Genomic DNA, 16,751 nt, shown 5'->3' with positions numbered 1-16,751 from the left:
GAGGCGCGTCGCTCCTCCCCGCCCCCCCCGTGAGGGGAGCGGGGCTGCGTTGTGGAGGAGTTTTGTTTTTTTTTCTTTTAAGAAATAGATAAAAACGGGCTTTGCCTATTCACGGCGGCATCGGGTAAAGCGCTGGAAGAGAAACCAACGGTAAGAGGCAAGTATTTTATCAGTAACGATGGGGCGTGACACCGGGCGACAGACCACACACCAGGAAGGGCTGAAGAGGCTTTAAATAACTATTTATTTACCACAACACAGTAGAGTAGAAAGCGTTTGAGAAACTTTTACTTAGCGTAAGCTTCTGAATAAAAGCACGTTTTCACAGTTAAAACTGCCTATCCCCACCCTAGTCACTTGAGCAGCTGAAGCTGGGCAAGCCCCTATAAAATTAAACCGTTCCAACAAGACACTCCTGGAGTTACAAGCGGCACTGTCAGCTCAGCCCTGACATTAGTATTATTTCACCCGTTCTTTTTGCCCATCCCACAACGCGCAACCGCAGCGTTAACAAGGCTTTGGGCGGCCGCCGCGGTGTCGGAACGGCAGCGCGTCCCTCTGCCGTCAGCCTTCCCCTGGCACCTCACAGCCGCCTCGGACACGCCGGGGACAGGGCAGCGGACACAGGTCTTCGCACGCTGTATCCGCGAAGCTTCACTTCCCAGCAGCTGCAAGCAGAGACTCAATATCCTGAATTACCCTAGAAGTTTTTTCCAAAGCTTCCAAGACGCACCCTTCACCCATTTCTTCTGGATGTCTCCCGTTTTCTGTTTTTCTGACAGCAATGCCAGATGGATCGGTTTTTGCAGCAGGTGTCCTTTCCCGAACATTGCTATTATCCAATAAAACTAGTGTTATTTTGTTAAGAAAAAAATAATAATAAATCAAACTCTTCCTCCTAAGGAGAAAAAGACTTCTCCACATCCGTACTCACCATTCTGCATTGCAAAGTCTCACATTTCATAGCATGGTAATTACATAAAGCTAAAAAATAAAAAAGTATATTACTTAAAATGTCTACATTTATAGAAAATGGCTCCAAGACTTCAGTTTATCCAAATGTTACTTTAAAAAGGGAGCTATCTGATGTCACACTGCACAGTTAACAGCATGCACATTTCATACTAATAAAATCGAACACTGTCTTAAAGACAATTATAGAGTGGCTTTAAGCACATGCAGCGCAGCACAATTTTTTGAGCTGTCTGAACACAATGGAATAATTCTGAGCTAACTAATACAAACAGAAAGGTATTGTACTACAACAACAAGCCCAAAGGCAACTGCATCATCCCTCTTTCAGAAACAGATCAGTGGATGAGTGTTAACAAAACTAATGCAATACCCACTAAAGGGCTTTCTTTTTTGGTGAGTTTTTATTTCAGTTTTGCACTCTGACGCTACTTTTGTTTCTGGTGCTGTGATGCAGGAGTTGGACAAGATAAAATGATAAATAAGAAAACAAATAATGGCTTAAAAAGGTAATTTTAAGAAGCAGGTAAGACACTAAAAGAAGGTGAGAACAGGACAGAGAGACTCTGATGATTTAAAATGCAGATCAGAATATGCAGATGAACAGCAGAATATAAAAGTGAAAAATCTTTACAGCTTTCAAAAGGATACAGGTAAATCTCTGTATTTTTTCAAGCTCAGCATCAGCAGACCTGTCCAAGAAAATAAAGATTATTAACTGATGTAGTATCATAAAACTTCTCAAATGTATTTTCTACCTCAGATTTTAATTTTTAATAGCTTCCAGCAATACTGAAAATTAGATGAGCAAAATCCAAGTGAAAAAAATGTTTTATTTTTGTCTTTCATACCACTAGTCAATGCCTGCATGTCAATCACTTGTGTTTCCAAAAACCAGGGCTCTGCTCTAAGAATAGTCTCTTTGCTATATATAAATACAGATATAATTTTAATTTCATCAGCTACTGAATCTGCTGTAATTTGCATAACCAGTGCAAGTGTAATCGATTTTAATTAACACATTTTTAATGCTCTTATACGTTTGTATATGACGTCAGTAGACCTTTGGTCAGCTGCATAAATTGAAAAGGATAAATATATTAGCAAGAGATACAAGTGTTATTTAGCAGTTCAAAGTACTGTTTTGAACTGCTTGGTGTTCTGTTAAAAGACACCATTTGTAGTTTAGTTTCCCTTTTTCACCTTGCAAGATACTACCTCTGTAACATTAATCCTCCTTTGGCAAAGTCACCATAATTCTGATTTTTAGGTAAGGCAGGCAGAAGCGCAATGAAACAAACTTCACCTAGAACTCAACTTACCACTTTAAAACACTGAAAGAAGAATACGAAAACACACAAAATAAAGGGACTTAACATTTTCATTTTTTAACCCTTAGGAAATACAGTCTACAGAATTCACAGTTTATAGTCTTTTGGAGTTTTATTTTCAACATTATTTGTAGTCATTTATTTAGGATAAAGATTAATACCAATTTTCTTCAGTTACAGGGTGTGCCTTATGTTCAGGAATCTCCTTCCTTTCATTAAAACCTTTGCACCATTCTATTGCTGTTCTGATGTACCTATTTTAACAGGAAAATTCACAAAAAAGTAATTATTTGTATGAGAAATACACTACTAATTCAAGCAAGAAACTGAAGACATTAAGCAATACACCTGGATCTGAAAGAAAAAGCCATGATTCAAAACCTAGCTTTTTCTCTAGGTTTCCTTGCCATTTTTTGATTCTCACTTTTTGTCTAGAATCTCCTTCATATTTAAATCTATTCAGTTAATAGAAAATTATAACAAAGATCTATGATTTGTAATGAATAGTGCACAAATGCTAATTCTTGTTTGTGAATATCTGCTTGCTAAAATGCAGCACAGTAAGCTGATGATGATTCCCATAATGAGGCTGTAATTAGAGCAAGCAGATTAGAGACAGCAATCTGCAGGCAGAGGTCAATAGCTGTAATAAAGCAAAAACTGGATAAAGTGCTACCCAGTTCTATGTACCAGCTCTATATAGGACAAAATTATTTTTTTTTCTTATCCACTGATGTAGGTGCCAAGTTGCAGCTCTAGTTATTTCTTTTTAAAAAGACATACTGTAACAATTATACTGGAATAACAGCACTGCAGTGGTCCTGAGTCATACACATCCCAAATCTTTGACAGATATAACCTGGGGCTTTTATCATTATGTGATTGGTTTGCGACCCTCCCCCCCACTATATGGTCAGTAAATGCCATTTCTTCATATAAAAGGATTTGTACAGAATTCTTTTATATTTAACTTTAAATTGTTTAAATTACTTATACCTTTCATAGATTCCAGGGTGACTTATTTGTATCAGCTGCTGTACCCCATCAGGGGTAGTTAACTTACACCAGCCTACATCTTCATTTACCTTACAAGAAAAAATAATTACAAGAGTTAATTTTCTGCTGCAGTCTGAAGCAAAAAAAGGCAAGTACAATATGCCAATTTAAGAATTAAGCATCTATGAACATTCCATTTTGAACACTTAAAGGTTTGTGTTTTGCTAAGGACAGAATTTGATACGGTCTGCTACGATAAATGCGGGGGAGGAACAAACCCAACCAAAACACCTGGCAGGGCCCCAACGCTCGCTTTGTGCAATTCAAGAATAAATTATTTCTAGAAGTGTGTAGAAATGTTTCCAAACCTGTAGGATTTACAGTTCTTCCTCCTTTTATCATGAGTGAGTACACAGATTTGAGCTAGCTCACATCAGAAAGTTACACTGTATCTTCTGCACAGTGACTATCATCCTTACATTGTTTACAATAGAGATAACTTCAGACACTTTAAAGTCTTTTTTGTGTTTTGTCATCTTAGCGTAATAAGCAAAGGCACAGAAGCCAAGTCTCAGCAGTCAATCCTGAATCCCACACTCATGTAATTTTCGCTGTAGTGCCATTTTGCAAAAATCAACAACATCTTTTTACTTCTTTATTACGTAGATTTTAAAATGTATATGGAACACCACGTGCACAAGGTTACTTTTCCCAAGTAATTTTTCACTATCCATTTGCTCAATTATAGATAATCTGAAATAAAAAACCACCATGACTCCCTTCTTTGATCAATGTGAGTGACTTCTTAAATGGATAAAGCTTCATTTGCCTCTTTAGGCATCAGTTACGCACTGAAATATTTTTCCATCCCATTTCTGGTTAAAATACTGGCAATACATTAATGGTGGTGTTTGCAGATAGCTCCTGTTTTCACTTACAGTACTATACAAGCTCAAGCCACTGCAGTGAGTTATGAATGTCTCGACTTCAATTTATACTTTATAGGCATCAAACCTTCTGTTTAGTTTCCTCATTAGCTTCCTAGTAACACTTTTCATGAAGAGTTATAAGAATAGTCATTCCTTTAACTCGTGAGTTACCTGGATCTTACTACAGGAAGAGCTGTAATCCCAGACCATATTCAAGGTCACCCCATCCCAAAAAGCAGCATGGACTTTATAATCCGAGTACACAACAAGTCTTCCTATGCTGGGAATAACCTTTTCATACAGCAAAACCGGCAACGTTTCTCGTCCATCTGTCTCAGGTACCTAGAACCAAACAAATGCATAAAAACCTTGAGGAAAGGTCACTTACATCATTACAGATGTTTGCACCTCTCCCAGATTTTCAATTAACTTGTTTTTCCAGACCACGACCAGCTCGCTTTAGCCTGCAGCTGCTTTCTGGTTCACAAATATACCTTTACACAGCATACACGTATGGTTTCCAAGTACATACCTTCTGATCTTTGAGGATACACTCACCATTAGTCCTTCTAGATTAGGTCCTATTCCCTGTAAAATCATCCTTATAACACTGAAAGATTTATAAATATTCAGCTACATACCATTTTCCAGCAGCAGAGGTAATAGTTATGAATTAATGATAGTTTAGTCTTGTAGCAGTACTGAAGTATTCTGAGGAGAAAACAAACAAACAAACAATTAAGCATTTCGTACTTGCTGGGTCTTCTAAACAGTTGTGACCTTTGTTCTGTAAGTTTATAGACATCCTCAGTGCTAATATAAATTCCATTAATTTTTATACTTAATGTCATAGTAAGTATTTTCTGTAATTTTATCTACTGCCTTTTCAAAGTCAGTTTATGTAACAAAGATAAAGTAGAGTAAAGTTACTTCGTTGCCTGAGTAATAATGGAGGATACAGAGTACGGATTTCCCGGTACATCAGGAGGTAGGCTCTTTACCGAATACATCTTTTCTTCTCTCTGCAGTAGAGAGCAGAAAGGAGATGAGTTAGTTACAGGTACTGTAGCACGAAAACAGTATTAAGAGCTTGCCAAGATATGAAGTTTCTGACCTCCCAGAAAGCAACTATAATCATATTTGAATTTTTCCCGGAAAACAGATAAATATGTCCTTAAAAAGTGAAAAAATGCAGTTGTATCCTTTAAGTCTACTTCTGTGGAAAGAAACAGTCACAGTTTCCACGCACTCAGTATGGACCAAAAAGTTCTCTTATCAGAGTGTATAGACTGTAGTTCATTACTGAGCAACTGCTTTTGACTACAAGTTAAAGACTAGGTTTAAAGGGTACAAAGTTGACCCCTAATTCTGCTTTAAAAATACAAGGCACTGCATAAACACTTGAGAGGATCTCTACTCTGGGGAAATTTAACAATAGACAGACACAGAGACGCAAAAACATTTCTCCAGCACTGAACAGCCGGTCTGCGGCAAAGCCACAACAGAACCTGCATCTTCTAGGTTCTGTCTCTCATAGAGTAAAAGAGAAAACACTTCCAAGTACATAAAGATTAAATTCTAATCGATATATTAAGAATTAAACTTATCTTCTAAATTAGTGAGAAATGGTTATTGTAGAATCTCACTGCAGTACATACTACAGCTTCTGAAATAAATGTTACGAGTAAGATTTTTCTTACTGTGTCTATAATTTACAAAAATACATTCTGAAACAGAATGAATAATCTCATCTTTTGTACGACTGATTGCTTGATTCAGTCATTATACTAATTACCAAGGTAGGGATTTCACTATAGACTGCATAGCCAAATGCCTTAAAAATAAAAAACCTGCTAACTTGAAGGAATTTGGAACATATTTTAAATTAGTTTTGTACCTTTTTTGTTCCTTTTTGGATTGCATAATGTACAAAATAGTTTCCCAAAAATGCTCCCTCGGACTTGAAAAATGAGTCATCACCAGGATAAATTTCTGTGATGTTTGTTCTACCATGGATAAATCTAAGAGAAATAACAAGATTTTTAACAAGTATTTAAAATGTTGCATCACTAGACAAGCAAAACAGGTTAGTACACTTGAAGAAAGCACTAAGCAGAAACAAATTTTCAACCCAACTTTCACATGAAAAACTTCTTACTGTTTCACAAAGAGCAGCGTGCCAATTATTTCTTTTAACACAGAAGGTTAGTATTACCAGTCTCCTCATTTGCATGTGTGCATGGGGGGTGGGAGATAAACAAGTTAAGGAAAGCTTATTTGTTTTGAGGTTAGCATCTCACAAGAGCTGCTCATTCCACTGACTGAAAAAATATAGTGATTCTGAAGAGAAAAATCCAGTTTTCTTAGTGGACCTGCCCTAAATAACATAGAGAACTGTCAGACCAAACAATTCCTGAACAACCCAAAGGTCTTCATTTCCGCTGCAGCTCTGTTTTTCACTAAGATCAATGGTCTTTTACTTGTGATCATATGATACCTTGGAGCCTAAAATCCATTTAATGACCCAATTCTGCAATTCTGTGGTTAGGTGCCTGGTAATGGGACTTAGAAGACTAAGTATGGCTAATCACCATACTTCCAAAGAAATGAGGTATAGTACTGAAGAGCTGCTAAACATTTTGTTCAGGTGAGATAAAAATTTAGGAATTTAGGAATTATACTGAGAAAAATGAAAAACACTGGGCAGAGAGATTAAAGCTTCAAAGACCAGCTAATCTTTTATCAAAGACTTTTAGATGCTGATAGCAACTGTAGCATTTCCAAAGTTTGTATAACAGATTTGAAAGGCCAATTTAAAAAAAAAAAAATTCCTCTGCCCTTCCCCCCCCACCTTTTCAAAGCATATGGACAAGGTGAATTGCCAGCAAAACCTACAGTTTAGCTGCCTGCAACATGCAAATTATGTACGTCACCAAGACAAACATTTCTAAAGCGTGAAATCTTCATCATCACAAGGAGCAATGTAATTTGCAAAGAAACCAAGCACCATAACTGTCAGTGAAGTCTGTGGGAGTTCCAGCTGTCCAGTAAACCTTTAAGAAATCAGATAATCAGATCACTTCTTCAGAAGCCTTAAACACGATTTCAGATTGTTTGTTTCAGACATACCCACTTTCAGACCTGGAAATATACTGTACTAGAAAAATGTGAAGTCTGATGAACGAACAGCAGAAATGAACAGACACTTATATGAAGACTGCGTACAAGGGACGAAGTAAGACATTTCATCTTAAAGCTTAACTCCCATACAAAAGAAGTTTTCCAAAGATGAAACACATGATCTCGTACATACCTATAAAAAACACCCTGGCACCATACAATTTTAATTAGCTGAGGGCATGAATAGTTTCCGGTATCTTGATTCTGAAATAAGTCACAGAAAGTCCACCTGTATAAAATACAATAAAAGCTTCAGTAAGTCTGAAGGTCAAGTTGGTTTTTGTTGTGTGCTGTACCAAGAACAGATGCATGCACGCCTATTTAAAGAGGCCACATATTTTCAGAGACCTCTGATACCTTAATTATCCACATTAGTTACCAAATTAATTTTCTCAAACCCGCAAAGGCTTTTTTGAATATTTTTAGTGGTGCTGACAGAGAACATAAGCCACTGGCCCACCTCAGAAGTATTATCTTCTCAAAAATGAAAACCAAAACCAACCAAAACCTGTGTTCTTTTTTCCGTATTCTCTTTTTCATTTACATATTTATACAGCAGTTTGGAAAATAAAGCTTATTTTTCTCTGGACTAATTACTATATATTCATTACAGTAGGATGCAGAATGTTGGTTTCACAAATTTCATATTTCAAAAAGTTACTAAAAAGAAAGAATAAAATGGTAATTTTTTTATTTTTAATAGCTAGAATTCAGCTATTTTGGTAAGGGTTGAAATTCCAAATTGCAAAATTGTAAAACATATGTTGACAACTATGAAGTGAACAGCTTAAACTACCTGTGTAAATGTGGGGCTCTGCAGCTGAGTGGCAAAGCTGTAGGTAAACGAGAAACTGTTTCATGTGTTCCTGGGTCTATTAAAACATCAGCTTCTATAGATGTACGGTTGTTCTTCTCACATGTCTTCAATTCAGTCTTACCAGTATGTAAGTTATAGCACATCAGTGCCAACGACAAGGGGTACTTCCATTCTTCTGGGTAGGAGGCAACAGACCAACGCTGTGTAACCCACGCGTATTCAGAAGAACAGTTTGTATAAAACACAGGGACTCCATCTCTGTCTTTCTGGTCCCTTGGTTTGGTTGGTTCTCTATATTTACCTTCAGAATAACCATGTTCATTCTTCTCACTCTCTATTCTTGTTTGTTTTGATGACATTTCTGCAATAGAATTTTTACTTGATTTTCCATGCTGATCTCCAGCGTGATAGTTGCTGTTCTTTTGAGAGGAGCCTACGGATGCCGCAGATGACTGGCTGACTTTGCATAAGAACTCCACCGTAAATTCTTGCTGCAATTCTGACAGGTAAAGGTGAGCATAACCATCTACTGACGAGATCTTCACACTGCCATTGTCTATACATCTTGTCAGATCAGCTGTAGCAGGGTCAGGCCATCTAATTTCTAAGATATCACTGAAAAGAACCTAATAAAAGAAAAAGGAGAGCAGCAAGATAAAAATGACCTGCTTCCCAGAAATTACGAAGGAGGATTTATATTTATATGAATTCAGTCCCTCTGCAAGGTGATGTATGGCAAGAAACTTTACTCTGTATTTATTTGCATACATGAACTTAACAGGAAGCAAAATATCTAACCTTCATATCTGCTTCCTCCTGTTCTAACAGAGTTCTGTCTAGCAATAATGTTTTAATTTAATATGCATTCATAAAGTAGTAAGGTACATGGCCAGCTGACCAGGCACAACTGCCCACAGACAGTAGATATCTGTTTCCAACTGCTTCTTAAGAAACACTGAAAAGAAAGCCCAGATTATCTTGATCATATCAGTCAGTTATCAGTAGACTTCATGGAAAGCCCATGTTAGAATTGTGTACATTAAAAATCCATGTGCTCTGAAATCTCCTCTTTATTTATAAAATTTAAGTAAGCCTGTAAAATGGTGTGTAACATGCATTTAAGTGCTCTCACCAAAACGGAATGTTTTGCAGCTAGGTGAGTGAGTAATCTTACTTAATCCCACAGCACCACAGATTAAATTACACAGCTATTGCTAAAGTGTAGATAAAATATATTTCTGAAGAAGAATTTAAAATATAATAAATATTTTAGACTTTTACAATACAACATTTGGAAAGTCTTATCTTATTGCCATGATATTCAAGTACAGATTACTGCTTTAATTAGCACTTTTGTTCAAAACAAACAAAAAACATTTTCACAGCATATGCCCTTCAACCACTACAAAAATGAAGCATATGATTCTAAAAAAATTACTCGAAACAAGCACTGCCTCTACCTCAAACCCCAGATTAAAGCTTTGCCCAAAGAGAATATATAGTTTATAAAACGCGCTAATCACCTTCTGAAACTAGAAATGTTCTGTCAAGATTGAGAATGCCTTTCTAGCCACCTGCAGAAGTTTTGCCCTAAAATGAGGTATTTTCCTTTGTATTGTCCTTATACCCAATCCTCACACAGAAAACATCCTTAGTCTGTTTTCAATTGAAGACTCCAGGTAAAGCACCAGATTCCAAATAAACACAGAAATGCAAACCCTCTCAAATAAGGTGTGAAGAAAAAAAAAAACTTAGCAAAGGAGTATTCACACTACTCATTGTTTGTTTCATCAGTTTAATCAGCTTTGTCTCATTTGACTGATCTTTAATCACCTATGTTTCAGTCCTGATCATACTTTGGCCCAGCACTGGAAAAGCCTGGAGTCCAATAAAAAGGAAACATGGCAGCACTAGTGTGTTAGTAAGGTGGGAAAGTCTGCTGAAGGTATTTGGGGCACTGAAGATGAAAATTTACCATAAAGAATTGCAAAAGGACCCTAAAAAAAATAACCAAGTTGTTACCTGAAATAAAAGTTCTCCAAACCAAAAGTACTTTGGAGAGGAGATTGCTTTATTCGACATCGGGTGCTTGGGAGAAAACCCACAAATCTAGCACACTTTACTGGGGATATTTATACACAAAATATTCTCATAATCCCACCTACCTAATACATAACTCCACCTAGGCTCACATATTCATCAGGATGACCGAATGGTCTTCTTGCACAGGCGTATCAAGTTTTGCTGCGTTGGTAAAACACTTCTGCGCACGCTTGAGTGTCTCGGTGGTCATTTGGGTAAGGAGACCCTTCCTCACACTATCCTTTTAAGGTAGTGAGTGATCTCAGGACAGTAAAAGTTTAGTGTAAGTTTGCCAGCTTCTTGAGGATGATAAGGATGTTCCTTGAAGTAGCCACTGCTCTGTCCTAATCAGTATAGGAGTACATACTTGACGCATAAAAGAACCTTGAAGTGATTAACTACTTCTTGTTATCCCATCCTTGGTGATTAGCTGCTTCTGCTAACTCTGATAACTCCTCATTATCACTAACAACGGTTCAGTGACTATTTTCTTACACAGTAAGAAGTTTAGTAGGAAACAAACAACATTTTAGTTAGCATATGGTTATAAACAAAGCAGAGGCCTGTCTTTGGTAACAAACTGACCAGACAATAAGGCCACAGATAAAAATTCAGCAGAGATAAATGTAATGTGATATAAATGAGGAAAAGCAGTCCTAACTTTACATGTAAAAGGATAGGCTCAGAGCTGACTACCACCACCCAGGAATAAGATCTTGGCGTGACGACTGACAGTCCCATGAAAACATACTTTATGTTCAGCAGCAGCGTATCAAACGTTTGAAAATTCTAGGAAAGGAATAAGAACAAACAGAAGATGCTGCCACACCACTGAATACATTCATGGTTAACCTGCATTTTAAATACTATTTGCCGTTCTGAACAGGCCACACCACTGACAAGATCCCCCTTGTCAGGCTGTCTAGAGGTGCGGACGGAGTGGAGGGTCACCTACTAGCTCTGTGCTGCTGTACCTTGCAGTGAATGTCCAGTATCACTGTTAAGGACTGACTACTGTTAAGTATGTAGTGACACTGGCTGACAGTGTTTTCAGCAACTAAACATTAGCACGAAGTATCAGTCTAAAAGTTTTGCAACTTACAACTTGCCAGATTTTATCAGTGGTTTTAAGACTCCCACCACAGTGTGCACACTCTTGGACGCATTCAGTGGGAACACCAGGGGCAATGCTGGTGAGGAGTGAAGCTCCTAGGAGGGTAAATGGGGGTCTCTGCATGGACCTTCAGTCTGACCTGGAGTAGCCATTCCCACAGAGCGACACTCTGCCCCAGTCCTCTCACGGGCCCCTGTAACAGACTCACACAGGCACTTCAGTGGGGAAACAATGGGATTCTGAACCCCACAGCAACTCGGAAGACACTGTCCTATTTCACCGAGTCTTCCCTGAAAGGTTTTGAGTGCAGAAGTGACAATACGTAAACCAGCTCATTCTATCTCACGTACAAAATCCTACATTTTAGTCTCACTAAGAGAAAATTAACTCTGTTCAGCTACAAAGGATATGCATAAATAGAGGACTAAGTAACAGCTGAAACTGTAATTTAAAATGGCCGTACCCTAACCAAATTGATAAATGCATGAGTAAAATGTAGACTGTAGATGTTCAAGGCCTGTACTTACACACATGCAGGCGAACTTATGAGTCCACTCTGTCAGACTCCTAGTGAAGTTTATTTTACAAAAGCACGACGTGTAACTCTCACCTTTTTTCTTTCTGGAGGTATAACACGTGAAGGTAAGTAGGGGCGAGAACAAAACTTGTTCCGGAAATCTAGAGCTCGTAGAAGTTGTTCCTATTGAAGTACAAAGAAAAACAAAACAAAGCAACACAACCCTGTTACGTCATGAGTTTTTCTATACAGTGATAAAATTTTAAGCGGATTTCATCCTCTTATTTTCTGTAGCAGAAGCTAAGAACTCCCGTTTTACGGAGAGGAGCAAGTACCGCCGCTGCTGTGGCGCGGACGGAGGATTCCCGTGCGCTGCCGGGTCCCCCCGCAGCCGGCCGGTACGCGGCTCGGGGGGGTGGCGAGGGGTCCCTTCGTTCGCTCCCCGGTGGCGGCCAGGCACTCTGCACCAAGGCTGCTCCCCGCAGCCCCCACGGCAACACCGGCTTCCTCCCGGGGCCCGACGTCGCCGACCCGCCGCCTACCCGGTAGGCGCTGACGGCGAAGGCGACCCGCTGTCGGCTGGTCTCCGCCGGCTGGAGGGGGTGGGCAGCGGCGGGCAGCGCCGCTCGGTGCAGGTACTCGCAGCCGCACGGAGAGAGCAGCAAGCGGGACCCTCCCGCGTAGCGCACCTCCACCGCGCCGTCCCCGAACAGCACCATCAGCCGCTCCGCCGCCATCGCCCCAGCGGCTGGGCGAGGCGGGAAGCCCCGGGCGGGGGCGGGCTCCCTTCCTCCCGCCCGCCCGTGCATTTGCTTGGTGAATGACCGTTCCTTCCTGCCGGCAGCGAACAGGCCGAAATCGTGACCTGATTTAGAGACGCATTTGGAAAAGGAGCTAGATGGAAACCGTGTTGTTCACCTTTTTTTTTTTTTTTTGGAAATAGGGATGTCTTTTTTGCTGCTGCCCCAGAAATGAAAATTATCAGCACAAAGGACTAGGCTATAGAAAAAAAAAAAGTATTTACCTGTAACTGTGCTTCTTTTAAGAACACGTCGTTCAGCAGCCACCCTGACACAAAGACAGGCCACACGTTCTTTGCCTCCCTGCTGGAGCACCTCTGGAAAACAAGGAGGCTTAGAAAACAGGACTGGGAAGGCAGATTGCCGACCTACAACATATCCCAAAAACAAATTACGGATAAATAATTCTCTGCGGCTGTATCTTCATGCATTCATAGGGCAGGGAAATCTAACAGACATTCATGTTTTTAGAACAGGGCTGCAGAAGCCATAGCTGAATAGATTAAAAGATTAATTTCCCAAAGGCCAATTAAAAAATTATGCCTACTTTTTTTCAGAAGATATATATATGCACTCTCTGGATCGACAGTTTACAGTTAAATGACAATTTATTATTAACTCCTGCTTAAAGCACTAAGCAGGTGCAGTTCAAGATCCTTTGCTGTACAGGCCACACCAGATTGAATGGTCTCATCCAGCTGTAAGGATCATTCCTTACCCGCGGAGGTACCTCGGATCAGTATGCCATCACAGGAGAAGTGCACTCGGCACAACTTCCCGTTCTCTACAGCTGTTTCCTCGGCAAAGTGGAGAGTAGATCAACATCCAGGCTGGTAGCTGCAGACACAGCCACGCATCACAACAAATCTGGTTCTGTTTGCAGTACCCTTTTTAACGAGTGATGTTCTGCATAGTACTTGCCTGAAGCAAGTTTCAAAGTATATATCTGGATTATGAATCCTTTATTACTTTTTATTATTTATGGACAATGCATTGTATTTTCCTGGCAACTTCACTGCCACGGTGGAGCCCTCAGCATAGGAACTGTGGGAGCAGGTCACATAGGCTGAAGCAGAGGTGGCAAGTGGGCAGTTCACAAACAGCACAGTACCTTCCCTGACTTTTAGCCAGAATGTCATTTTCTTTTCCTGTATCAACTGCCAGGATCCACAGGCATAAACTAGATGATTAGAGCTATAATTCAGTCGGAGCAAAGTTGCAAACTTGAGCTATTACTAATTGGATGAGTTCTGTATGGTAGGAAGGAAAGGCAGAACGCGGTAAGGAATTACTGTCCCAGAGAGAAGTAATGATAATTACAAACCAGACTGAGTGTCACTCAGTGCCATAATGTATTGTTCTATCTTAAAAAAAATAAAAAATCCCAGCTATGCATAATTTGTGATACCTGATGTAGTTGAGCCAGTCTTGTTTCTTTCTGTAGTGTTACAATTACACTTAAAACTAACATTCAAAAACCCATCGACCGTCTGATTTTCCTAAAAAAAAAAAAAAAAAAAAAAAGAAAATAGGCCAGTAGCAAAAAAGGAAATATTACTGAGAAAACGTTGACCTCATTGCAGAATATGTAACTCTCATTCAACAGCAATGCACATGGAAAGCAGCACCTCTTGCAGCCCAGTTTCAAGTTACTTTAAGCAAAGCAAAAGCAAAGCAAGATTTTCAAATACTAAACATTTTTGTTAATCACAACTGATTTGTCAAGAGTGGCAAATATTGTGCATACTTTTTCTGATGCGTGAAGCTTGGTCATGTGCTTGAATTCAAATGTGATGTGAAGGAATGTTTCTTTTCAGAACCAGCGCTAAAGAAGTTCCCTTCACTTCCTCCCCCACGGTTTGCTTTCCATGCTTCTGTGCCTTCACTGGCCTACCATTATGCCACAAAGAAAATACATTTTTTTTAAAGGGTTGTTTATCTGCAGGGTACCATCCAGAAACCTGTAGACGAGAAAGACTTTTACACGGCGCACTTGAAATTTATAAATGCTAAAACCTGGGTGAAATAATCCTTAAACCTCTCAAGAATCCTCTTCATCATCCACAGAACTATGAGCAGTTAAAAGCAGGCAAACAAGCAGGAAATGGCAGTTATGACAGTGCGAAACCTGCTGCTTTCTTTTGCTCTCTCACATCTCATTCCAGCATCGCTAATTTGTGTTGGACTCCTCTGAGATTTAAGACAAGTAGGAAAGATTGCTAAGTGTTTAAGGCAGAGATTATCCTGTCTTCCATACTCAGGAGGACAGAGTTAAAACCATTTTTTCCTCACTGCAGTACAGGCTTAAAGCTCTTAAAAAGCTTCACACGCACAGAGACCACAAACTTCACTACTCCGAACAAAAGTTTCATTTTATGATTTTTTCAATGTTTCTGGTGGAGGATGAAGCTTATTTTGCTAACGTTGATCCGAATTGCTTCATATATACAATTCCTAGTTCCCAACATTTTTGTGCAGGATGACTTGGCATATTTCTTACCTACATGTAAGACACACTGTCTCCACGAGCTGACAGCATATACATCTCAAGTCTGACAGCTAATTTACAGAAAAAGAGACACACTACAAAAGATGCAGAAATGAAACATGTAAAGCAGCGTCCCTTGAAGGCACTATTACTTTACTGTAATGCACACATGAATGCTTGCTCCTTGGGACTTTAAGTTTTGAGTAAATATGTTTTCCACAAGACATCTGCCTGTAAAGTCAGCAGGATGTCAGACCTGTATTTGGATTAGAAGTTTTGTATGAAAAATATGTGTGTGTGAAAATAATATAATTTTTCACTTTTCTAGTTTCTGGATTTTAGTCTAGAGACTTTGAAATGGTAATATCGTTGTTATTACTGTATCACCCTTTGATAAATTTTATTTTTTCAATGACTATTAAGATGTAATACTTTCTGCAACTGTGTACTTTAAAGGAAAAAAAAGGAGTGTTTAGTGAAGGGTAGATAGAAGAAGGACCAAAAAAAATTTTTTTTTAAAAGCAAAACCACAAGGTAGTAAAGTTATACCAAAGAAAACAAAGCTATTTAAATTTTATTTTCCAAAACTCCAACCTAAATAAGTATGTTAAATAAACATCCAGAAAACAGTCAGTGCTCACTCTATTAGCAGATGCACAAGTTATTTAACCAAACAAATAACAGTGAAATATTAACAGAATTATTTACATGCATATTTACAACATGTTCTTTACAGTAGCTAACGTCTGGGAAGTATTTCCATTTGTTTTTGGAAAGGGGTTCTACTCAGTCAACCAGTAACGGATAACAGGAAACAGTACAACTGAGTTTGGCAACAACAATGGAGTATCCCAGGAAAACTAATGTGATTATATGGTGTCAAAAACGACCAGTTGGCTTCAAAATGTTAACGTTTATGAAATACATGAATTTACTCCAACCACAAAATTAAATCAAACTATATAAAATTAGAAGAATGGAGGAAGTCACAAGAGTTGCTAGAAGGTTAGACATGTTAGATGTGTTAAAAAAAAACAAAACGTTGAGCACTGCACATAGTCTCGAGAAGCAAGGGTTAAAACAAATATATTCATCTAGTCTCGAAGAACACAACAAATTAAAGGATAGTTGTTGCTTTAAAAGTTGAAAATAAGCATATCTGATCCAAAGATCTTGAAAGCACACGACTACCAAAAAACTGCTTGCTTTTTCACATGTTGACAAATAACATGTTTATTCCAGAAAAAAAAAGAAGCATCTAGACCTCCCTCACCTATATGGGTTTTGGAATCGGAAGAAAAAGGAAATAAACAAAACACCCCCCCCCCCAAAAAAAAAAAACCAACCCAAAAAAACGCCAACGCCACCACCTTCACAAACCACTTTTTTTGACTGTGGTCTACAGAAAAAAAATATCTGTATTTGGATCCTACCGCCCTTAAAAAAAAAAAAAATTAAATACCAGATATCTTGCATATAACTAAAAGGATGAGTAAATCCCAATATATACTAAATCAAGCAAGCA

General features: G+C 38.8%; 1 protein-coding gene and 1 long non-coding RNA gene across 9 annotated transcripts; one reads left to right on the top strand and one right to left on the bottom strand.

Annotated features, from left to right (window-relative positions):
- The first annotated feature begins 69 nt into the window (after positions 1–69).
- On the top strand, positions 70–10,277 carry LOC134508657 (uncharacterized). The gene is made up of 3 exons (XR_010069118.1): positions 70–150; positions 8,596–8,737; positions 10,070–10,277. It is a non-coding gene; the product is annotated as an uncharacterized LOC134508657 (long non-coding RNA).
- On the bottom strand, positions 239–16,714 carry CZH5orf34 (chromosome Z C5orf34 homolog). 8 transcript variants are annotated; one of them, XM_063320516.1, is made up of 14 exons: positions 14,486–16,714; positions 14,147–14,237; positions 12,963–13,106; positions 12,032–12,121; positions 8,205–8,851; positions 7,542–7,637; positions 6,126–6,249; positions 5,159–5,250; positions 4,870–4,939; positions 4,400–4,570; positions 3,300–3,388; positions 2,465–2,557; positions 1,624–1,664; positions 239–848 (listed from the first exon to the last, which is right to left on the bottom strand). In XM_063320516.1, exons 2-14 carry the CDS (start codon positions 14,207–14,209, stop codon positions 655–657), a joined length of 1,914 nt encoding a protein of 637 aa, XP_063176586.1. In that variant the 5' UTR covers positions 14,210–14,237; positions 14,486–16,714; the 3' UTR covers positions 239–654. The 8 variants fall into 8 exon arrangements, 6 of the variants coding, with proteins under 6 accessions (XP_063176586.1, XP_063176587.1, XP_063176585.1 ...); XM_063320517.1 differs by having other exon boundaries at positions 12,963–13,055; XM_063320519.1 differs by lacking the exons at positions 12,963–13,106; positions 14,147–14,237; positions 14,486–16,714 and adding exons at positions 935–984; positions 12,481–12,773 and having other exon boundaries at positions 711–832; positions 1,607–1,664.
- Between the last annotated feature and the right edge of the window lie 37 nt (positions 16,715–16,751).

This window comes from Chroicocephalus ridibundus, chromosome Z, assembly GCF_963924245.1.
Source record: "Chroicocephalus ridibundus chromosome Z, bChrRid1.1, whole genome shotgun sequence".
Taxonomy (NCBI): Eukaryota; Metazoa; Chordata; class Aves; order Charadriiformes; family Laridae; genus Chroicocephalus; species Chroicocephalus ridibundus.
The sequence above is the reverse complement of the archived record's forward strand: the minus strand, read 5'-3'. Positions and strand labels throughout refer to the sequence as shown.

What these genes read in the sequence shown, in the direction of transcription:
- CZH5orf34 (XM_063320515.1), bottom strand. Translation starts at nt 12,747, where the DNA reads ATGCACGGGCGGGCGGGAGGAAGGGAGCCCGCCCCCGCCCGGGGCTTC. An exon ending in AGAGCCCCACATTTACACAG is followed by an intron (nt 7,638 to 8,204) that starts GTAGTTTAAGCT and finishes TATTTTATACAG; the next exon opens with GTGGACTTTCTGTGACTTAT. An exon ending in CTTCCTGTAGTAAGATCCAG is followed by an intron (nt 3,389 to 4,399) that starts GTAACTCACGAG and finishes TTTTCTTGTAAG; the next exon opens with GTAAATGAAGATGTAGGCTG.